Below are 24,920 nucleotides of genomic sequence, written 5' to 3'. Positions count from 1 at the left end.
ATTGTGTTTTTCCTCCTATTTTTAAAAAACAAATGTAAAAACACTTACCCGCCATTGCTGTGTGATTTATCCGATGCACTTCCGGTAGGCTTGAGCGCCATCTTCTCCCCGGGCGTTGACAGATGAAAACTCTGCACATCTACTTCCGGTCCACCCTGCACCAAGGTCTCAGTCATTTTCTCAACTTCTGATTTTATTTCCTTCTTCTTTTCACTTACAACCTTTACTACAGGTTCTATAGTTTTTTTAATCTCTTCTTTCGCTTTTTCGAGTATTTTTTCAGGTTCTTCGACAGGCGTTATGATACTGTCGACAATTTTCGTCGCTTCAGAACGTATTTCGGATGTCATTTCTTCCCCTTGCTTGGTAATTTCATCTTTTTTTTCTGTTACTATTTTTTCAACATCATGTTTAACTTCTTTTATAGAAGATTTAGCTTTTTCAGCTATACTTTTAGCAGCAGTTTCTTTCGCTTCGGCAGCAACTAAAATATTTTCGGTAGAAATTTCAGGCTCCTTAAGTAAAGTGTCTATTTTTTGTTTTACTCTCTCTACTTGAGGATTGTTGTAAGGAGGTTGTAGAGGTCTAAGTCTTAAGTTATCTTCAGCAAATATAGTCCTTTCTGTTTTTGGTTTAGGTTTCTTTTCATCTTTTTCCTTCTCTTCCGCTGCTTCTTTTGTAACCTTATCCTCTTCTTTTCCTACCAATGACTCTTTAGAGCTTAACCTTTCTAACATATTTTTTTCTCTAGCTTTTTCTAGAACACTTGGTAGCTGATTGGTGACTGTAGCTACCACTTCCAATGGTTGCGAAGTAATGGCAGCAGTAGTCATAGACATGATATTTTTCTTTGTAAGTATCACCATATCATCGTTTTTAGTTTTATCATATTGAGTTCCGTTATCCTGTGTTGACAACTCATCACCAAAGTTTGCGTCTGCTGTAGTCACTTCCTTTCCTTTAACTTGAACTTCAGCATTTTTCTTAGTTTCATCAGCTTTAGTCACAGTTTTACCAGATTTATCGGTTTTAGATGCGATTTCGTTTAATTTTGTCGTAGATTTCGATTTGGCTGATAACTCTTTCTTACTAACTTGTCTGCTTAATGGAGGTTTGTCATTTAAATTCTTTGTACTCGGGACTCTAGTTAAGTTTTTGACACTATTTGTTCGGCTTACTGGTTTTTTGGGTTCTGTTTTGCTTGAAATTGGAGGTTTTTGTGCTGCCTTAGTAACTGGAGGTTTAGTAACACCAACAGCAGGCTTAGTTGTTTTAGTTGGAGGGTTACGTTTGTCAGGACTGGCATCTCTACTGGTAGTTCTGCTAATCTGTCTAGAATTTAATCTAGACGCAGCAGGAGTACTGCCAGCTGTTTTCAATGACTTTCTCGCTGTTGTAGTAGGTTTTGAATTAGTTTTCGCAGAACCTGGTTTCAAATCATCAACTGGACTTTTGTTTGGCGTACCAACTATTGGTGACAGTCTTTTTGAATTTATTGACTTGTTAGAAGGAGGAGGTCCACTTCTGCCCGGTGAAATTGGAGGTTTACCTTTCACATTAGGTTGAGAAACGTTTAACTGTTGGCTACTTTGAGTAGTTCTTTTATCGTGCATTTGACTTCCTATCCTTATAGTTTCGTTTATACTGCTTGTACTATTTGACATGAATTTTTGACTACCATTTAAAGTTTTATTGTCAGGACGTTTAGAACTCCTCGTGGGAGAGACAGAATTTTGGCGTTTTGGTATTTTGGAATTTTTTGGAGACCCATTAATTGATTGCGGTTGGGATTTTGATAGCGATCGTACCCTTGATCGATGTGTCACAGGTCTCGGTACTGCTTCTTCTTTATTCAGAAACTCTGAGCTATTTCTCGCAATATTCTCGAAGTGTAATATCGCTGATGGGGAATTAGATCGAGATCTTAAGTTTAGTCTTCCTGGAGAGTTACTTCGCGAGTTTGTCCTAGAATTGGTGCGACTTTTCAACACACCCATTTCTTTCAATAACGCTATCTCTTCTTCTCTTCTCTGTTTCTCCGCTTCTGCTTCGTTCTTTTCTCTATTTAGTTCGCTTAGTTCTCGTATTTCTTCTCTGTTCTCTTTCAGGAAGTCTCTGGGAGGCCTGTGAACAGGTCCGGGGGGTGGTAGTGTGGCGACTTGCGCCATGTTGTCGAGCCTTGTCAAAGAGTTGGTTCTTCTTGGAGGTGAGTTTGATCTGGAGTTGGCAGCAGAGGTTTTTGGTGTGTTGTGGCGGGAGGTTTCTTCTTTGAAGCCTCGACCTAAAAGCAAAAGAATTGTTGTTAGAAACCTGTCTAACACTATAAGAATTCTCGATGTTTTGTAAATAGCATAAGTATTCTAGGTAATACAATTTACTGAAGACTGAAGAGGCCTTGATTGATCAGGACAAGATTTACTAAAATAGTGAATCTTGCTTCTAGAATAAGAAGAATCAAGTTTAATAAATCTATTAAGAGTAGTAAGTAGTCAGTTTTAGTTTGTAGGGTTCCGTCCCCGAAGGATGCACATGGGACCCTATTACTAAGTCTTCGCTGTCCACCGGTATGTCCATCCGTTTGTCTGTCAACGGCCTGTATCTCAAGAACCATAATCGGTGTACAGAGTGTATATTTCTATTGCCGCTATAACAACAAATAGAAATTTATCATCTTGATTTTTAATCAAGATGCTGAATTTCAAAATGGCCTTGCAAATTCAAAAAGAAAGTTAAAAAGTAGCTGTGAAAAGCTAGCAGACAGACAGACAGATAGACGCACTTTCGCATTTACAATATTAATATGGATTTGAAGGTACCTTTGAAGGGTGAAACTCTCCCGGGCCTGATCTCCACGGGCAGGGAGTGCGGGCTGGAGGGGCGGGAGGGGGAAGGCTCCGCGATGATCGCGAACGACGTCTCACGTTTCCGCTTCGACGTCGACACCGCACTGGAAAGACGAAACATACACACATTGAGATAGATGGAAAACTTTATTGCACACATTAAATAAGAAAAAACTAAAAACAATAGTTTCGGTACCTATTTAAGTGTGTTCAACTCGTATTCACGTGTTTAATTTTAAAGTTTATTTTTAAGTTTTCAAAAAAATATTAAATTAGGACACTTAATAAACTTAAATCTAAAAAAAACAACATTAAATTAAAACTAAAATAAATTAAATTAAATCTAAAACCTCATCGAGACCACCGCAGCGAGGCATTGTACCCAAGATGCTGGCAGCATTACCCCTTTGATACTACAGTCCAATAGTTTTGGACTGTAGTAATAAAATGAAGTGATTTTTTTGTATAGCGGTAGTTTATGGGGCTAGAATTCATTATTAAAGAGAATACTTAATTTAAAAAAAGGCAGAAAGGGCCAAGAGGCGCAAATATGAGAACATAGAAAATAGTTTCATATTTGTGCCTTTTGGGGTGGAGACCATGGGTTCGTGGGGCGAGGATGCTAGATCCTTTTTTAAGGACCTTTCATCCCGTCTCGCGGAATCCACGGGGGACCGGAGGGCTGGCAGTTACCTCGGTCAGCATATTAGTCTGGCCATTCAACGAGGTAACGCTGCCAGCGTTCTGGGCTCCCTGCCTCGTTGCGGTGGTTTAGATGATATTTTCGATCTGTAATTTTTATGTTCTAGAATAAGTTTGGTATTTTTGTTTATTGTATTCTCACAAATAATTGGTTTCTTTATCTACCTATAATTTTTACAACACCAATAAACGCCCAAACTGTTGTAACATAATAAATTCGGTAATAAATTTAAAAAAAAATTAAAAATTAAAAAAATCATTTTTTTTAACATGAACGTCACGCTGTACGGAAGGTGAATTATGACGTCAAAATTCGTAAACGAACATTTAAAAAAAATTTAACATAAGAAACCGGCATAGTGCGAGTCAGGCTCGCGCACCGATGCACGATGGTTCCGTGCTACAGTCGCTCGTATTTTTTCGACATATTGCACGATAAACCAAAAACTATCATGCATGCAAATATATAAAAATCTGTTTCAGAATGTACAGGTCTTGGCCCTTTCATATGCAACCCCATCTGGTATTGTTATCTTACTTTGAAAATTGAAAATACTAATTATTTGTTCATGAGCATATTTTAATTCTTTTTTGTGATGTAACCACAAATTTTCTGTTTTCATATGTATTCCTTTTTCCTTACTTGTGCTATGCTATAAGACCTACCTACCTACCAAATTTCATGATTACAGGTCAACGGGAAGTACCCTATAGGTTTCTTGACAGACAGACAACAAGGTGATCCTATAAGGGTTTTTCCTTTTGATACCTCAAACCCTAAAAACCACAAACAAACTATAAACTAAAAACAATTGTATGCAAAGGCGGCCTTATTGTTAAAGCAATCTTCATCAGGCAACCTTTGTACAAAAGACATCAAACGAGTCGGAAGGAGCCACTGGATTTTGGCGGCGGGCAAGACCGTGGCGTGTGGAAATTCCTACATAGGTACAAGAGACACAGGTTTGGTAAGTGGATGTCTATCGGTTTGATGATGATGATGATGATTGTGATTGCAATTCCGTTTCGTAACAAACCCCTGGTATGGGATGTGTTTCAGTTTGACGTCATAATTAACACAATCGAAATGTTCCCCCGGATTCGTAACCTCATTTTTACGCCATGAAGTGCGTAAAACTACTGATGACCTTCATTAGCGAGGGGTTAGCCAAGAGGGTTCCGAATTTATAGCTTTCGCTTTATTTGATAGACTAGCTGATGCCCGCGACTTTTTCCGTGTGGATCTAGGTTTTTTAAAATTCCGTGGGAACTCTTTGATTTTGCCAGATAAAAAGTAGCCTATGTCATTCTCCTGTTTTTTAACTTATACTTATAACGATGTTATTTTTTGCATGGGTATCCATGCAAAAAATAACATCGTTATAAGTCTTATCTGCTCCGCTGCGGCGTAGTTGAAAGACAAACCAAAAGGTATGCCTATAAAAAGAACTAACTGACCCACACCAGCTTCGCTCGGGTAAAATTTCTGCAAACCTTTCTATAGTGGAAGTGTAGGTACGTGTTAAATATAAAACCTAGAGATACATGCAAATTTTCCAGTTTCTAGACCCAGTTGTTTGATCTGCACGTTGTGTGCCACTCAGCCAGTTTCTCGTTTTATTCATAAGATGATATGCTTAGAAAAAAGGTTACCTTTTGCGAATCAGTAAAAGATTATTTTACAAATGTACAAACTACCTAAACTAGTAACCTCCAAAAATAACATTAATATTTATTCCATTAATGCCAAAATATTTTCATTTTAGCGTATCATAATGCTACAGTTTTATTTTTCGCAAAGACAGACACCGTCGCGCCTGGATGCGCAAACAATAGCCGCTATTCCTATAACTTTAATTAATTAAAAATTATACGTACTTATTTGTTTCCCATCAATAAATACTTAGTACTTACTAAGACGATTTACAGAAGAGATTGCGATAAATAAAAGACAAGGAAGTGATGGAAAATAAATACCTACTTAAAAACTATCAAGACTACCCGGGTCGGAAAGTCAACGTCAACAGACAATCTGTCTGTAATGATTCTATCACTGCTCTTTTTCGAATAATTCGAAAATTCGCTAGGTGCTATACGAATCGGCATTGGTTAAGCCTATTTTTATAAAACACCCCAGAAATTAGAGCAGGCCGTTACAGCAAGGGCCGATTCTAGCCTTGAATGGCTAGAACTAGTGTGCATAATGGTACGGCTCCACTATCGGGTTTTTTAATAATAATAAGTAATAACTAGCTAATGGCCGCGACTTCGTACGCGTGGATTTAGGTTTTTAAAATTCCCGTGGGAACTCTTTGATTTTCCGGGATAAAAAGTAGCCTATGTCCTTTCCCGGGATGCAAGCTATATCTGTAGCAATTTTTTTTTAAATCGGTTGAAAGGATGGGTCGTGAAAGACCAGACAGTCAGACAGACAGACACACTTTGGCATTTATAATATTAGTATGGATGGATTTATTAATTCGTCATTAGATTCGTCTTGATGTCACTGGGAACACATTCGCCGCATCCCGAATAATGTCGCCAGTTGATTTGCCGAATCCGAGAACTATCGTAAAATATGCCCTAACTCGAATCATCTGCCGAATCCCGGCAGTGTAGTCGTACCACAAAAGCTGAAATAGGTTAATTTTGTATATGAATAATACGGCAGCGTCGCCTCACACAGCGATTTTTCACGTGGCCTCAATTTAAGTCAAGAACAGCAACCTTGGTGTTTGAATTGTAATTTGTTGTTGAAAAATTGAACCTGAGTTCTTAGGTAATATTTTTCATGAAAAACTAAGTAAGTTTCCGAACTGAAGAGTCATTACCTATTAATGACTCTTATCATTTTACGGTGGGTTCATCTCCTAAGTAACTTAATTATTAATTGTTTAGTTAAGTTCTTTTTATTTGTCTAGATATTTTGCAAATGCTGTGTACACATTTTATAGATACATTTATCAGCCTGTGTTTGTCTATAAGTGTCGTAGTTTGTGTTAAATTAATGTATTGTGTGTGTTCCTAATAAATAAAATAAAATAAAATAAAATTACCAACTGCCTGGCTTTTGAATAATATGACAATTGAAGTAGATAATAATAAGTAAGAGGAAACAGAGTTTTTTTAATTATTCTGAAAGTTTTAATTCTACTTTTGCCTTGTTGCCCTTTTTGTTTTCTTTTCGTGAGGAAAATCCGTCATGGATACCACCCGGCCACGGGGGAGTATAGTTAAAGTCTTAATATTACTAATTTTAAATAAATTATTAGACTTTGACTTTGACTTTGGAGGCCGACGTCACAGCTGAAAATCAGCGTCCTGCATGTTATGTGTGTTAACGCATATGATGCAGGACATTATGCTGAGCTTGTACACCCATTTGGGGTGGTATTTTGTACTGTGACACCAACAACAGATAAATGCATTTTCTTTCTTTCTTTTCTTTCTATCACTGGCATCCGTATCTATTTGTTAACATAACTCAGCGTTACTTAACTAATCTAATTGGTTACAAACACACAGTTGCAGTTTGAGGAACGGGTTACTGCCATATGGTACAATTTGTGGAAACCATAATAGCACGGCAATTATAGTACGCAGCTTTCGCCTTCTACGCACTGCTGCATAAGCGACAAGTTATAAGCGGTAGCGCAATCTAATTATTAAAAAAAACCGGCTAAGTGCGAGTCAGGCTCGCGCAATGAGGCTTCCGTACTAAAGTCGTATTTTTTCGACATTTTGCACGATAATTCAAAAACTATGATGCATAAAAATAAATAAAAATCTGTTTTAGAATGTACAGGTGAAGACCTTTCATATGATACCCCACTTGATATAGTTATCTTACTTCGAAATATGAAAATACTAATTATTAGTTCATGACCACAATTTAATTTTTTTTGGATCCGTCCAGTAGATTGAGCTGTGCGTTGATACATCAGTCAGTTAGTCACCTTTTCCTTTTATATATTTAGATATACTTGTCCAAGGTGCAGATAGCCCTTATGATTGCCAACCTCCGTTAGGAGACGGCATTTGCCAGCTGGTCTGATTGCAGCCTAGCGCTAGTTTCATCATCATCATCATCAACCAATTGACGTCCGCTGCTGTATATAGGTCTCTTGTAGGGACTTCCACACGCCACGGTCTTGCGCCGCCTGGATCCAGCGGCTCCCTGCAACTCGTCTGATGTCGTCCGTCCACCTAGCGCTAATTTATCCTAATCCTAATAATATCCTAATCCTAATTCCTAATATTTTTAATAATATTAAAAATGTGAAAGTGTGGATGTTTGGATGTTTGGATGTTTGTTACTCAATCACGCAAAAACTATTGGACGGATTTGGCTGAAATTTGGAATGGAGATAGATTATATCCTGGATTAACACATAGGCTACTTTTTATCCCGGAAAATCAAAGAGTTCCCGCGGGATTTTGAAAAACGTAAATCCACGCGGACGAAGTCGCGGGCATCAGCTAGTAATTTATAAATTTAAAAAAAGAAAGAATTTAATACACTCACCAAAATTTAAGCATCATGTGAAAGAAGACAAATCTTGCGTCTTATCTTTTAATTAAACAAAATATTTTTGTAAGAGTTAACAACCTCCGAAGACTTGCTAGTAACTATTAACCGTGGGTTTAGGTAACTAAACGGATACAAGGCGAAAAGATAATGCATGCCCGCCCATCTCTCATCTACCTTCATCTTCGGAACCTGTGACTAATTATTGCATCCCACACCACCACTCTATTGTTTACCAGTTGCATAACCATAGCTTGATATGCATGCCATGGGTTTCTAGCACCATTGACTACTTACACCGCTACATGATATCCTAATCCTAATAACTTACCCATCACTAATAATAATCCATACTTAATATTATAAATGCGAAAGTGTGTCTGTCTGTCTGTCCGTCTGCTAGCTTTTCACGGTCCAACAGTTTAACCGATTTTAATGAAATTTGGTACAGAGTTAGCTTACATCCCGGGGAAGGACATATGTATATTACTTTTTATCCCAGAAAATCAAAGATTTCCCACGGGATTTTTAAAAACCTAAAGTCGTGGGTATCATCTAGTCTAGTATATTATAAAGTAAAAGTGTGCTTGTTTGTTGGTTCATTAGTTTGTTGGTTTAGTTGGTTTGTCTTTCAATCATGCCGCAACAAAGTAACAGATCGGCGTGACTTTTTGCATGGATAGAGCTAAAGTTATAGATTTAAAGAAGTGTGGATGACCTGCACACTACAAGTCATCTACCTTCACGTACGGAACCCGTGATTAATTGAGGTTCATCCCACACTTCCCCACACCTGCGCTCTATTGTTCTGCAGTTGCATAACCATGGCATAATGTGCATGCCAATAATAGGCACATTTTCGACATCACTATGGTAAGGCACGCACTGTTCGAAGACCAAAGTCTTCGAACAGTGCGTGTTGCCAGTGATGACATATGGATCCGAGACATGGTCGCTAGCTATGGCCCTCATAAGAAAGCTTAGAGTCACTCAGCGGGCGATGGAGAGAGCTATGCTTGGTGTTTCTCTACGTGATCAAATCAGAAATGAGGAGATCCGTAGGAGAACTAGAGTAACCGACATAGCTCCATTTTGCGAAGCTGAAGTGGCAAAGGGCAGGGCACATAGTTCGTAAAACTGATAGACGTTGGGGTTCCAAGGTGCTGGAATGGCGACCTCGCACCGGAAGACGCAGCGTTGGAAGACTCACCACTAGGTGGACGGACGACATCAGACAAGTCTCAGGGAGCCGCTTTATACCGGGCGGCGGCTCAAGTCCGTGGAGTGTGGAAGTCCCTACAAGGGACCTATGTCCAGCTGTGGACGTCTATCGGTTGATGATGATGATGATGATGGTGATGAATAATAAATTCAGTATAAGTACTTACTTACATATCGTAATAATATCATAGCGAGTGTACGTACGTATAATAAAGCTGCATTCACAATACAGTGTAGGCGTCAATCATATTGCACTGATAGTTGAAGGCCTTAAAATACCAATTACTTACTAGTGACATACCTATTAGACGGAAAGCGGTGATAGCCTAGTGGTTAACACGTCAGCTTCCTATACGGGAGGTCAAGGGTTCGATTCCGGGATGCACCTATCTGCATGCCAAATTTCAGCCCGATCCGTTCAGTAGTTTTAGCTGTGCGTTGATTGATCAATCGATCAGTCAGTCAGCATCTCCTTTTACATTATTAAAATTACGCAAATATACAAACACAAGTAACTACAAGTTATTTCTAAGTCAGTAGAATTTTGTAAATCACAAAAATTCTTCTGACTTCGCTACATACTTTAAACACTCACACGGTATAGCTTGTACGCTTTCTAAACATAAAATAATTGTTGAAATTCAGACATAACATTACTGTGGCTCGCTAATCGCATTTTTGTTTTACAAAACTTTACATCAGTGCGTTGTGCAATTATTATGTCAGGATTCAGGGTGCCTGTCCACTGAAGCGGAGCATAGATGTGTATAGTTGACCAAAGAGTTTTATCAGATAACGGAATAAAAATATCACGTTATTTACTTACGATGACGTTATTCACGACTGATTGGTCTGCTCAACACATCTCCGCTCCGCGTCTCTTTAGTGAACAGGCATCCTATACCTATTCAGGGTAGGTATTTGCGGTTCGATTCCAGGAACGCAACTCTATTTTTTCGAAGTTATGTGCGTTTTAAACAATAAAATATCACTTGTTTTAACGGTGAAGGAAAACATCGTGAGGAAGCCTGCATGCTTGAGAGTTCTCCAGAATGTTTACAGAGGTATGTGAAGTCCGCAATCCGCACTTGGCCAGCGTGGTGGACTATGGCCTAATTTAATCCTTCTCTGCATTGTTGTGGGCTGCGATGGACTAGTCAGACAAGCTATACTGAACCTATTTTGGTAAAATTTAAGATCAAGTAGGTAAGTATTCCATGTTTTGGAAACGCTAATCCATTATAATGCGAAAATGTCTGTCTATCAGTCTACTAGCTTATTACAGTCCATCTGTTTAAGCATTTTTAACAAAATTTGGTACAAAGGCGAACCAGGGAAGACCTTTTTGTAGGTATTGAAAAATCAAAGAGTTATCTCACGGGACTCTTAAAAAACCTAAATTAACGTCAATGAAGTGGCGGGTATCATCTGGTAGGTAAGTATCACATGAAGATAAAATAAAAAATCAAATCTTCGTGAATTACTTACTTTGCTATCTATGGCTGATCATTAGACAGACATAAATCACTATAATTCCGCGTATATATCATTTTAATTGTCATATAATAAGAGCAGGCGCGCGACCGTGAATGTTTAGGTATTGTAACAAGTTCACCAACCGTGAGATGGGTTTTGAACGATTTCTTTAAAAGAATAGATGTTTTACACCTTGATATTCTAGATACGTAAGTACTAGCTTGTTCCCGCGACTTCATCCGCGTGGACTACACAAATTTCAAACCCCTATTTTACCCCCTTAGGGGTAGAAAAAACAGCAATCCTTTCTTAGTGGAAGCCTACGTCATAATAGCTATCTGCATGCCAGCCCGACCCCTGTAGTTTGAGCTATGCGTTGATAGATCTGTCAGTCACCTTTTACTTTTATATATTTAGATATAGAGTTCATGATGTTTAAAGACCTTTTCCGGTTTTCGTGACAGACACGATAGACAGATAGACAGATAGACATCGAAGTAATCCTATAAGTGTTCCTTTTTTCCTTTTGAGTTACGGAATCCCTGAAAACTGTCAAATTCTTACCTTTTGAAGAACTCCCACTTCAATGTTTCGCAGATCAGCACGTGAACACAAGTACATCCTCGGGTTAAACACAACACACTGACCTTATTGACAAACATAGAATAACACAACCAATTGTTGTCTTATTCATTAATAACTAAGATCATAGTTTCTCGACCTTTTCAGTGTCAGGATCCCTAATATAACTTGAAGAAATTACCTACCTAAATTCACTAAAAGTCTAAGAATAATTAAGTTCAAAAACTACCTAAAATGTATTTTTTTTAAATATTATATTTTCGAAACAAATATAGTATAATTTATTATTAAAACTTACAGTCGACATTAAGAAAACTCGATAGTATTTTCGTATTTTAATTAATACATTATTGGCATTTAAAAAATTAACAGTTTTCATATTTTTCGACAGATCCCTAAAGCTACCACCTCATAATCCCTTATAAAAATTGTAACCGTAGCAGGTTGAAAAATATAATTTGTACTACATTATTAAGTATTTATTTATTTACCCTTCTTTCTATATATTTATAATGCAATAGTTTGATACAAAACTATATATTTTTGTCATTCTATTTTACTTTTAGGTACTTAAGAGCTGGCAGCTACTTTGGTCAAAGAATTAGTTTGGTCATCCAAAGGGGCAATACTGCCAGCATCTTGGGTAGAATGTCTTGCTGACCGCTGTGGTGGTCTCGATGAGGTTTAAGATTTAATTTAATTTATTTTAGTTTTAATTTAATGTTGTTTTATTTTAATTTTAATTTGGTACTTAGGTATACATAAGAAGTTAAATAAAATCGTATTTCCTGATCTATCTTGTAAAAACCCTACCCTGTACTTTAAAAAAATGTACTTTGTATTCTAAATTATTATTACAACTTATTATATCTTTTTCCAAATTAGAATTCTCGCCTATGTAAAGGTAATTTCTAAATTAAAACTTAATATATTTTTTTATGTTCACTTTGTCCCATGTTACACTTCTCAAACTATAAGCACCTTTAATATTTTTGTTTATATGAACTCACTATGACGATTGCACTTAGTGAAAGGCTAAGATGTAATGAATAACAATGAATATTTCATCGATGTTTGTTACAATGTAGTCGTACCTACTAGCTACTACCTACGACGATGCATGCCTGAACAATTAGTTATTAGTTATTACATTTAAACCTTCATGTAATTTTATACCCTTGTGGTTTTTCGCTTTGCCACAAAGCAAAACTGTTTTCATTCGTATCTTGATAATAATTAAAAAAACCGGCCAAGTGCGAAACAGGTTCGCGCACCGAGGGTTCCGTATTACAGTGGTATTTTTTCTACATTTTGGACGATAACTCAAAAACTATGATGCATAAAAATAAATAAAAATCTGTTTTAGAATGCACAGGTGAAGACCTTTCATATGATACCCCACTTGATATAGTCACTCACTTCGAAAGTTGAAAATACTAATTATTAGTTCATGACCACAATTAATTTTTTTTGTGTGATCTAACCCTAAATTCACGGTTTTCAGATTTTTACCCAAATGTCAGCTATAAGATCTACCTACCTGCCAAATTTCAAGATTCTAGGTCAACGGGAAGTACCTACCCTGTAGGTTTCTTGACAGACAGACAGACAGACAACAAAGTGATCCTATAAGGGTTCCGTTTTTCCTTTTGAGGTACGGAACCCTAAAAAACTATGTTAAGTACTTAGTATGGAAGTAAGTAAATATTGTTGATCCCTGTAGGTACAAGTCGAGCTGCACCTACATGTATGGGTATAACCATTTATAACAAAATTCCGTAATCTATTTTGGACTTTGGATATTGGGAGAATTTTTGTATTACAAAAAAGGGCAATACGCCCAATTTATAACTTAAGACCACGCGATTCCCTTCGAGAGAAATTTAAGGAAATAGATATCCTTACTGTAGCCTCTCATGATATATTTATAATAACATAATTTTTGTAAGACAAAATATTCTTAGTTACAAGAAAATTGGTGATCTACACAATAGGCTAACTAGAAACAGAGACAAACTTGCAGCTCCTGCCTTCCGCCTCAGGAAAGTCCAAAAGTCATTTGTGGGTATTGGTATTACCTTTTATAATAAAATCCCGCAAACTATTTTGGACTTACCTTTGCACAAGTTTAAAAAATCTATTAAAAGTATGCTCCTGAAAAAAGCATATTACACAATCGAAGATTATGTAAATGATAAATATATATGGACTAGCAGATGCCCGCGACTTCGTCCGTGTACTGGTTTCTCATGAGATCTGAAATTTTCCCGCTGCAAAAGGCCTCACTTACCTACTCACTCAGTCTCAGAATACCTAAATGTAAATAAATACCAATTTTCATATCTCTAACTTCAAAAACATACGATTTTCATATAACCCTTCCACCCCCATTTTACTCCCTTAGGGGGGGAATTTAGTAAGATCCTTTCTTATCTGATACCTACCCCCTAGAAATAGCCTACATTTCAAATTTCAAGTAAAAATAACAATTGTTAAAACTTTTCTATAAAAACATTGCCCCCCTATTTTACCACCCTTAAGGGGGGAATTTCCCAAATTGAATTATTCAGATTTTTATTATTTAAAGCTAATAACCTAAATGTCGATTTTCACGTCTCTAACACCAAAAACATAGGACTTTCATACAACCTTCGAGCCCCCCTTTCGCACCCTTAGGGGGGGAATTTTTCAAAACCGTTTCTTAACTGACACCTACGTCCTAGAAAGAACCTACCTTCCAAATTTCAAGTTTGTAGGCTTTATAGTTTCTGAGATTTCGTGATTAGTCAGTCAGTCAGTGAGTGAGTGGTATTTCTCTTTTTAACCGACTTCAAAAAAAGGAGGAGGTTCTCAATTCGTCGGAATCTTTTTTTATATATTTAGATAGTCACGAGGGGATAGATGAAAACAGAAATAAAACAATTCTAGGTGTAATTGTTAGTCGTACGTACAGTAATTGCACATTTGGCGTGCGTCGGTGTTTCCGTTGATGGATATTGTCGAGTGAGACTGTCTGGTACCGCAGTAATCGTTTAACTGCATGCGATTAATCCTTTACCCTAATCTTCGATTGTGTAATACTTAAGCTTTTTCAGGAGCATACTTTTTTAAAAAAAGAAATAGCGAGCAAACGAGCAGCCGGGTCACCTGATGTTAAGTGATTACCGCCGCCCAGCATTACATTTGCAGCACCAGAGGAATACTTTTAATTTTTTAAACTTTTGTAAAGGCAACTAGATTGCGGATACTTCGGATACTTGCGAATCTTAGTCTATGATATTTCTTTTAGTTGAAAATTCTAATAAGTTTTAAGTGATAAAGGTGATAAAGTAAGTAAAAACGGTGATAGCCTAGTGGTTAAGACGTCTGCCTTCTCGGGAGGTTTGTGGTTCAATCCCGGGCACGCACCTCTACCTTTTAAAAAAAAAATGGCGAGCAAACTAGCAGGTGGGTCACCTGATGTTAAGTGCATACCGCCGCCCATTAACATTAGCAATATCAACTACCAGAGGAACCCACCAATGCATTGCCGGCCTTTCAGGAATTTGTTCGGAGGTATGTGCGTTTTAAGCAATTAATCATATTTAAATGCTTACAATAATATTTTTTTTTTTTTTTTACAATAAAACTTAAAGCTAGCCTTATCTAATTACTATATAAATCATGACCGCGTGGAATGGTGCCGAGAATACTGGCTGCATTTCCGCGCTGGACAGCCAGGCTGATCCGTTGCGCAAAAAATGAGCCAGCCCTTCTGTCACCAGATGAGGCTATTAATCGCGGTGAAATGTCTCGTAAAAAATTTTTAGCACTAAGACTCCATGGCCCCAAGGTCTCCACGGCAAACGGCACAAAAATGTAACTCTCTATAAGAGAGGCATACCTGCGCCGCTTGCCGTTTTCAGCTGTTTTTGCTGCGGCTCCCGGTCTTGATGCTGTCTTCCTGATATGACACGGGGCCAATGTGTCAACGCAAGTTGCGTCCCACATTAGCGCCCGTCCCCGTTCCCAGAAAACCAGCGTCAATCCATCAGGTCTCTTGCCATCATCCCGACTAATCCCTGCCGGATCAATGAGCGCAGGAATATTCATGGTGGCAAGAGCTCTTTTAATTGTATCGTTAAGAGGGCCATGCCTAAACAGCCTACCAGAGCTCCTTTGGCAAGAGAGTCCGTGGATTCCAAATTTATCAACCTCTTTTCCACACGGACATCTGTGCTGATGGCACAGTGGTGTTCCCAATCTGAGACCTAGAGCCACACGAAAACTTTCGTTATCTAAAAGTGTGCCGAGATTTTTTGATGGCAAGGCATGCAGCCAATACCAATAATAATTTAGTTTATTTATTTTTGTAAGTCTATTATATTTCTCTTTGGTCTTTATATATTATATTTATCTTGTACACGGACGTGAGAGTAGTATTGGTAGTATTAAATAAAAATAATAATTTTATTCTAAATAATATCTGTCCCGGCTGTGCTCACGACTGTGCTTAGTTGACGTTAGCCCGACTAGTTTCGAACCCATCCGGGGTCCTTTTTCAAGGGAGTCCGTTAGATATTATTTAGAATGGAAATCACTCACGGTAGTTTAAACGCTAAAATAATTTTATTTATTTTGAATTTTGAATTTAGACACCAGAACGAGTTTCCTACCCTCTGCACCAGGAGAATCCTGCATTGCAGAAGGTAGTTACAAATTTTCTAAAACTAAGGACCTAATATAATTATACCTAATATTATACTAAAATTATAAATAAGAGTTAGTGTATGTACGTGCGTGTATTTTTTGTATGTGTGTGTGTGTATATGTACCTGTGTATGCGCATGTGTGTCTTGTAAATGCACATAAGTAGCTTCCCTAAAGTTAGAGGTGTGTGGCCAGGACCCCCGGACTGCCCAAATAGGAAGACCGAAGTCTTAACAACTCTACAAAGTTGTAATCAAAAATTAATGCTATTTTTTATATTCATGAGAACCCTACGGAGTGAATCATGTAACCTTTTAAAGTTTGGTAGTGGGCAGATGTGGGCAGTGATAGAATATTTAACACAGTGCATCTTTACGTTATGGCCTTAACCTGTGATTAATTGACTTTAATTAACATTACTACTTAGTATGTTTTCTTAATTTACTTATACTAGTTTTTTTTAAATTGAAAATCTAAATATGTATAAGATAAAGGTGACTGACTGATCTATCAACGCACAGCTCAAATACTGGACGGATCGGGCTGTTGGTATGCAGATAGCTGTTATGACGTAGACATCCGCTAAAAAAGGATTTTTGTAAATTCAACCCCTAAGGGGATAAAATAGGGGTTTGAAATTTGTGAAGTCCACGCAGACGAAATCGCGAGGAGCTAGTGTGCTATCCTTATCAATCCTATTACTATACAAATCATGCCGTGGAATGGTGCCAAGAATATTAGCTGCATATCCACGCTGGACAGCCAGGCTGATCTGTTGCGCAAAAAATGAGCCAGCCCTTCTGTCACCAAGTTGATATTTACTAGGTTGACCCTCCTCCAATTCCAAAAAGTTAGAGGTGCCTCGAGTCTCGACCACTATAACATTATGCTATCTGTAATAGAGTTTTTTTTATTCAGATACAAGTTGCCCTTGACTGCAATCTCACCTGGTGGTAAGTGATGATGCAGTCTAAGATGAAAGCATGCTGACCTGGAAGGGGTATGGCAGTTTTTCTATTAAATCCCCACCCCTTTGGTTTGTATAGGGCATCGTGCCGGCACGCTAAATCGCATGGCTGCTCGGCTTTGCCGGTATGGTGGTAATTAGCTACGGCCGAAGCATCCCAACAGACCAGACCAGAAATTAAGAAATTATAAAATTCCAAATCCCTGCCGGGCATCGAACCCGGGACCTCTCACTAATAAGACAATAGTGCTTACCACTGCGCTATTCTGAGGAACAACTTACAAAGTCATTATAACAGTTAAAGGTTAAATACCTAGTGCTTGTACAGATTTAATTTTCAATTAGTATTAAAGAGTTGTTAAACCCAATTAGAACATTGGTTCTTAACTTAACTTATATTGATAAGGCATAACTTGTAAGGCTGTGAAAAGGAGGTCGTTGACCTTGTGCCCACGTGTAATAAAATTTTTACATAAAAGGGCAAAGAGTTATGTTTGAGAACTTAGAGCCTGCTGTTGCTCGCCGAATGAATGGCAAAAGACTTAAAACATTTTACTTTTAATTTTTTAAGCACTTATTTTTAAAATAAATTAGGTAATAATACTACCTATGTCCCACCAAAACCATTTCATGTAAATTTGATTGCCAAGACTTACAAGGTACAACTCAAAACACTTTCTTTAACTTTTTGGTTATGAGATTTTGAATTATGATGATCATCAGTGAGTCACGAAATCGACGTATTTCAGGTATCAATAAATCTGAAACCATAATAACTATATACCTAATTGAAACTTAGTACATTTAATAAGTTTGCTGAGGACACCTTATCCTGAAAAGTTAAGCTTTCTAGCGTCATCCAGACCGAAGTAATGACTGTTCGAAAATACGACGAAACGCTTCGAGAAAAGGTACGTAGTGCCCCGTCCTTTAGTTTGGCTCGTCTTGGCGTCTCGTCTGATAATACTTAGGTAAGTATTATTTATTCATTTTCCTCACGATGTTTTCCTTCACCGTTTAATTGCTTAAAACGCACATAACTCCGAAAAGTTAGAGGTGCGTGTTCGGGATCGAACCTCCGACCTCCCGAATAGCAGGCGGAGGTCTGAACCACTAGGTTATCACGACTTGTATAACAAATGTTTGGGTATTTGACTACATCAAAAGAAAAATATTTCTCAGTGATTATTAAAATATAGAGGGGCTTGCAAAACACGTAAAATCCACGTTCTCTGTTAGTTTTAAGCATCGGTTTTAAGTGTAAATAATTTAAATTATTATGATGTGACGTCACATTCCAGTATTTTATAGAATCTCGCACACTTTCTGAGCTCGCATACCTACTAAGCGCGCGTTTCGACGTTTGATAAAAAGTTACTGATTTGACTAGTTGTCAAATACCGTATTATAAACAAAGTTTTAACATTACTAGAAACCTTGTAAAGGTCAAAACTTAACGACATTGATATTTTTTTAATGAAAAAGAGGTTTTTTGTGTGATGTTGTTTTCTGGTTAGTTAAACTGCGCTTATTGTTTGGTGTTTCCGATTTTTTTTACTGCAGTTTCATGGGAAAACCGAAAAATAATACTTACTTGCCAACTTAATCCACACTCCATACTAATATTATAAATGCGAAAGTGTGTCTGCCTGTCTGCCTGTCTGTCTGTCTGTCTGTATGTCTGTCTGTCTGTCTGTCTCTGTCTGTCTGTCTGTCTGTCTGTCTGTCTGTCTGGCTGTCTGTCTGTTTGTCTGTCTGTCTGTCTGTCTGTCTGTCTGTCTGTCTGTATGTCTGTCTGCTAGCTTTTCACGGCCCAACGGTTCAACCGATTTTGACAAAATTTGGTACAGTGATAGCTTTCATCCCGGGGAAGGACGTAAGCTTATTATCCCGGAAGTTCCCGAAGAAGAAGAAGAAAGAAGAAGGAGTTCCCACGGGATTTTTAAAAAACCTAATTCCACGCGGACGAAGTCGCGGGCATCAGCTAGTTATACAATAGAAGAGTGAATAGGCACATCTGGTCTGGTACCTCAGATATTTGCTATAGAGGCTTGTGTCTGAGGGGCTGAGTGGCCTACCTGTTCAAGGTGTTGCACTGCTGTACAGGACGATATTGCCTACACCATGTATATGATACCTCGAATAAACTTTATTCTATTCTATTCTCAGAAGTGAGCCGGCAATGGGTTGATGATGGTAAGATTACGTCGTTCATGGTTTCCCTATGGTCACAGAATATATAATAATACTACTATGGTTATGTAATGCAGGAGGTTACTCGAACTTAAACAATTGTAGCATACTATCATAGGATAGTATCTGTGGTCGGAGCTCGCTCTATGGGCTTGAGAGTCGAGAGCACTTACTAAAATGTGGAATTGTCAAAAGTGACCTAATAAAATACAATATTATGAGAATGTCTCTTTTATTTGTTTAAATAGTTACATGTACCTAATTAATTAGTGTGATACAACATGATACGACAATGGTTGGATACCTATTCCAGCTTATTGTGTTATAATTTACTTTTCGCTACGTTTTCACGCTCTGATAGTAAGACGTGGTGTAATGGTGTTTCTTACTTCACTGCGCAAACAGAAGATTAGTTTTTAGGGTTCCGTACTCGAAGTGTGCCAACGGGACCCAGAGATGGGTCATTCCTAAGGCAAACTAGGCACGTGCCTAGGGGCGCGAGGTAACGAAGGGGCGCGTGCGATCATGTAGAGTTCAATAAACCTGGCCTACCCAATTATCCCTACTAATATTATCCTGGAGTGACCGAAATTGCCTCTTCTTTAATATTGCAATGCGTCATGACGTGATGGTCTTCACTAGTTCACATAAATAGTATAATCAATTAATCACCAATTACCAGCTATGCAATGAGACGATTCCTTGATCTTTAGAAGTTAGTAAGTAAAAAATTTAATATGGCTATAGAGGGGCGCCTATGAGGTGCTTACCTAGGGCGCTCTCGACATTTAATCCGCCTCTGAACGGGACCCTATTACTAATCCTTCGTTGTCAGTCCGTCTGTCAGCGGGCTGTATCTCATGAACCAGGGACAAGGGACAAGGGACCTCTCCGCCCATGGCCCCTCCAACTTCTCGGTTATATGAGCCGAATCGCAGTAAGGTGCCCGTTCGGTACGTACTTGCTTTTTGCTCTCCCATACGTATGGGTTGCCTGGTAGAGATCACTTTCTTGATAAAATTACCTTTTGTGTAACCCATATTATAAATGCGAAAATGTGTTTGTTTATAGGTTGGTCCTTCAATCACGTCGCTACGATGCAACGGATCTAAGTGATTTTTGCATGGGTGGATACCTATAGCTGTTAAAGACATGGAGAGTGACATAGGCTACTTTTTATCCCGCCAAAATTATGGATTTCGCACGGGATTCAAAAACCTAAATCCACGCGGACTGTCACGGGAATCATCTTCTAGTTTAAATTTATTTAAGTATAATTATTTGAAACACAGTTTTGTGTTATTTAATAACTGAAGCGCGGAATACAAAAAACGTCCTTAAAGAAGATCATTTCCGATCTTTTCATTATGTTTTTATCTTTGTATTATAAATTATAATAAGTACCTGCTGACTTTATAACTTACAACAGTAATAGACTTCCTCAGAGTTATTACCTTGAAATTTGAGCCTAGATCTTGTGCGGTCGAGTTATTTAAAGCTGGAGACTTGTAATACTGACTGACTGACTGATCTATGAACGCACTATAATTTGATGAAACTTTTGTAGTCCAAGGGACGTAGTTGCAAGCATAAGCTAGTTTAAATTAAAATCGCGCTATCGTAAATATGAAAAGTTATAATATAAATAAAACTGTAAAGGTTGCGCACCACACCACCTAAATAAGGTCCCACGCCCACTGAGACCAGTCACCACTCACCTTTTGCTTTTTAAAGAGTAACTACCTATAAGTTTTATCTTTATCTTACTTTTAAAATATTACTTACGTCATCCATACTAATATTACAAATACGAAAGTGTGTCTGTCTTCTGTCTGCTAGCTTTTCACGATCCATCCGCTTAAAACCGATTTTGAGGAAATTTCTTATACTTATTTAAGTAGAGATACCTTACATCCCGGGGAAGAATAATAGTCTGTTTTTATTCCGGAAAATTGAAGAGTTCTTCAAATCAAGAGGGATTTTGTCTTTTCTGTACCTACCTAATTAATTTCATACCAATGGAATCCTTACTTTTTCCCTTTTGAGATACGGAACCGTAAAACAATCACGATGTTTTCCTTCACCGTTAAAGCAAGTGATATTTATTGCTTAAAACGCACATAACTCCCGATAAGTTAGAGGTGCGTTTCCGGGATCGAATCCCCAATCGTCCGAATAGGAGGCGGACGTCTTAGTTACGACTCTGAGAAGTCATTGAATTGCATTTCAAAACTACGTGGTAAGTACCTACCTAATTATTTCAGATTTCAATCTTTATATCCGAACTTATAGTCATTAATTACAAAAAAAATCGCAATTTGTAACACACACGAAGTTTATTTTGTAAATAATATTCGAATTTACATAAAACCTTGCGATTTGTGTAAAAGTTGTGTAAATAAACGTGAGTTTAGCAAGGGTAATTGTAACTGTTACTCGTAGAGTCGCTTTAGTGGTTTTTATCAATTGTACTTTATTTTGTTATTTATTTAAAACTTTGGCAATTTGATTTACCTACTTATGCTTTACTTTATATACAGTTAAAATAGAATTGCTGATTTGAATAGGGTTACAAAATTACGTAGACGTACTTTGCTTGCCGTTTCACTTTCATTCGATAAAAAATATTATAAACTAGATGATGTGCGCGACTTCATCCGAGTGGATTTCGGTTTTTCAAAATTGTAGTTACAATTCTTTGTTTTCAATATAAAAATAATAAATACCTACTAGATGATGCCCGCGACTCGTCCGCGTCGATGTAGGTTTTTTTAAATCCCGTGGGATCTCTTAAATTTGCCGGGATCAAAAGTAGCCTATGTTCTTCCCCGGGATGCAAGCTATCCATGTATCAAATTTCATTGAAATCGGTTTAACGGATGGGCCGTGAAACGTTATCAGACAAACAGACAGACTACCGGCAAAGCCGTGCCGCCAAGCGATTTAACGTACAGGTACGTTAAAAAACTATAAAAAAAACTGCCATACCCCTTCCAGGTTAGCCCGCTTCCATCTTAGACTGTATAATCACTTACCACCAGGTGGAATTGCAGTCAAGGGCTAACTTGTATCTAAATTAAAAAAATGTTTCCAGGAATCAGGATGCTTTTCGTCTAGGTTGGTTGAGTGGTTGAGTCGTAAAAAGGTAATACACAGACATACACTTTCACATTTATAATATCAGTATGTACCTGCTGTATGTAATCTGTCTTCATCCGGATATGGATTATTTAGAAACTTTAAACCACGTATTTTATTTCAATAAAATTTACAAAAGCTGTGATGGTGTAATGATGACAGTTGCGTAGATCCGTACCAAAGGTCGCAGGTTCGAATCCCGGGTCAGCCAACCAATATAAATTCGAAATTGTGTGTCGGTCTGTTACCTTTCAATGTTTGGTACAAAAATAGGTTGCATCCCGGAAATGAATCAATGAATCTTGAATACCTTTTGATTTTTGCATGAGTGTGCCTAGTTAAAGACCTGGAGAGTGACATAGGCACTTTTTACCCCGGAAAATCAAAGACTTCCCACGGGATTTTTAAAAACCTGCATCCACGCAAACCAAGCCGCGGGCATCACTAGCTGATGCCCGTGGCTTCGTTTATCGTTGTCTTATCAGTGGAAAGTATTGGGTTCAATTCCTGGCAGAGGAAACTTGGAATTTTATAATTTCTAAATTTCCCCTGGTCTGGTCTGGTGGGAGGCTACGGCCGTGGCAAACTTAATACCACCCTACCGCCTATAAAAACTGCCTTACCCCTTCTAGGTTAGCCCGCTGCCATCTTATCATCACTTACCACCAGGTGAGATTGCAGTCGCCTAACTTATATTAGAATTTAATTTGTGTGGTCTTCATAGTGGGAGGTCCCGGGTTCGATTCCTGGCAGGGGTTTGGAATTTTATAATTTCTAAATTTCTGGACTGGTCTGGTGGGAGGCTTCGGCCGTGGCTAGTTACCACCCTACCGGCAAAGCCGTGCCGCCAAGCGATTTAGCGTTCCGGTACGATGCCGTGTAGAAACCAAAGGGGTATGGGTTTAATAAAAACTGCCATACCCCATCTAGGTTAGCCCGCTATCATCTTAGACTGCATCATCACTTACCACCAGGGGAGATTGCAGTCAAGGGCTAACTTGTATCTGAATAAAATAAAAAAAATTGCACTGGTCTGGTCTGGTGGGCCGTGGCTACGTACCACCATAATGGCAAAGCCGTATCTATCGCCAAGCGATTTAGCGTTCCGGTACGATGCCGTGTATCGGCCAAACGACCAAAGGGTTAATAAAAACTGCCTTACCCCTTCTATAGGTTAGCCCGCTGCCATCTTAGACTGCATCATCACTTACCACCAGATGAGATTGCAGTCGCCTAACCTATATTAGAATTTCAAAAATCTCCCGATAGACGCCCACTGCTGAGACAGTCTAGGTCTTTCGTAAGAAATTCCATCGCCGTAATCTTACGCCGCTCAGTTAAAAATTAAAGCTATTTTTCTTTAAAAAAGTATTGATACTTACGGCACTTTGGCTTCAGTCCCTCGAAATCCCTTTACACTGTCCGCCGACAACACTTTGAAAGCTTCCCCATCACTAGTCTTAACACTTTTGCTCCCTCTCGCGGAACTCGGTGCACTTCTCACTTCAAAACTATCCGCTATAGTCCTCACAACACCCTTTTCCCCAACCCGAGTCGATAGATCGAAATATCGATCCTGCGCATGAATCAAATGGGTCACAGTGAACGCATCACTAGTTTTCAAATCGATTTTCGGTCCGAATAAATCGGTTCGGTCGAAGAATCGGTTGTTTTCAATGTCTTTGGAAGGAGACACGTCTGTCCGCGAGTCGATTGTGATATCTAATAATGGTTTGTGTCGGTCTGTTGCGAACGCATACGGCGTGTTCGCGAACTCCGCTTCAAAACTGTTGTATCTACTTCGGAAGAGGGACTGTGTTTCTTCAGTATCATCGTACTGTTCTTTGTCGTCATATTTCCCGCCGAAGAGGTCGTAGTTTCCGAACCGATTGTTGATAGTGTCGAATTTCGGATCGGTCGGTTGGTCCGAGCCGACCGGACTGCTTGAAGGGCTCATGTCGATGTGTAGTATACCGTGCTCGTCTGTATATTTCAGTTTCAGCGCCATTTTTCACATTTTTTCTGGTTTTGTACCTGCAATGAGAAAAAAATGTGGTCAGAATTACTTTAATTTTAATCGTTTAGGTATTTTAAATGCCTGCATGAATTCTTTTAACTTGAACACTTTTTATTATTATTCTGTTTAGTTTAATACTAGCTTATGCCCGCGATTTTATCCGCGTGGAGTAGGTACCCCTCCTTAGGGGTTGAATTTTCAAAAATCCTTTATTTTCTTTTTTTTTTTTTTTTTTTTTTTTTTTTAATAGATATAGCGAGCAAACGAGCAGGCGGGTCACCTGATGTTAAGTGATTACCGCCGCCCATGAACATTTGCAGCACCAGAGGAGCCGCCGATGCGTTGCCGGCCTTTTAGGAATTTGTTGGTCCGCCCCTTGAATAACCCCATGTTATAATCTAGTGGGAACACCGCCGATGGGAGTTGGTTCCACAGTTTGCACGTGCGTGGAAAGAAGGATCTGGCGCAACGGACGGTCGAAGTGCACCAGACACCCAGATGGTGAGGGTGGAATTCCTTACGGTGGCGCGCGGTGCGGTTGTAGAAAAAAGAGGGTGGAATGAG

General features: G+C 38.5%; 1 protein-coding gene across 1 annotated transcript in view; it reads right to left on the bottom strand.

The window, feature by feature from the left end:
- Opa1 (Opa1 mitochondrial dynamin like GTPase) overlaps positions 1 to 24,470 on the bottom strand; it is a 135,006-nt gene extending 110,536 nt beyond the window's left edge. The window contains exons 1-3 of the mRNA XM_069507074.1: positions 23,722 to 24,470; positions 2,817 to 2,947; positions 657 to 2,281 (exon numbers count right to left, since the gene is read on the bottom strand). Coding sequence (XP_069363175.1) covers positions 657 to 2,281; positions 2,817 to 2,947; positions 23,722 to 24,347 — 2,382 coding nt within the window. The 5' untranslated portion in view covers positions 24,348 to 24,470. The remainder of the gene's footprint in view (positions 1 to 656; positions 2,282 to 2,816; positions 2,948 to 23,721) is intronic.
- Positions 24,471 to 24,920: the final 450 nt, after the last annotated feature.

Source organism: Maniola hyperantus, chromosome 25 (genome assembly GCF_902806685.2).
Source record: "Maniola hyperantus chromosome 25, iAphHyp1.2, whole genome shotgun sequence".
Classification (NCBI taxonomy): domain Eukaryota; kingdom Metazoa; phylum Arthropoda; class Insecta; order Lepidoptera; family Nymphalidae; genus Maniola; species Maniola hyperantus.
The sequence above is the reverse complement of the archived record's forward strand: the minus strand, read 5'-3'. Positions and strand labels throughout refer to the sequence as shown.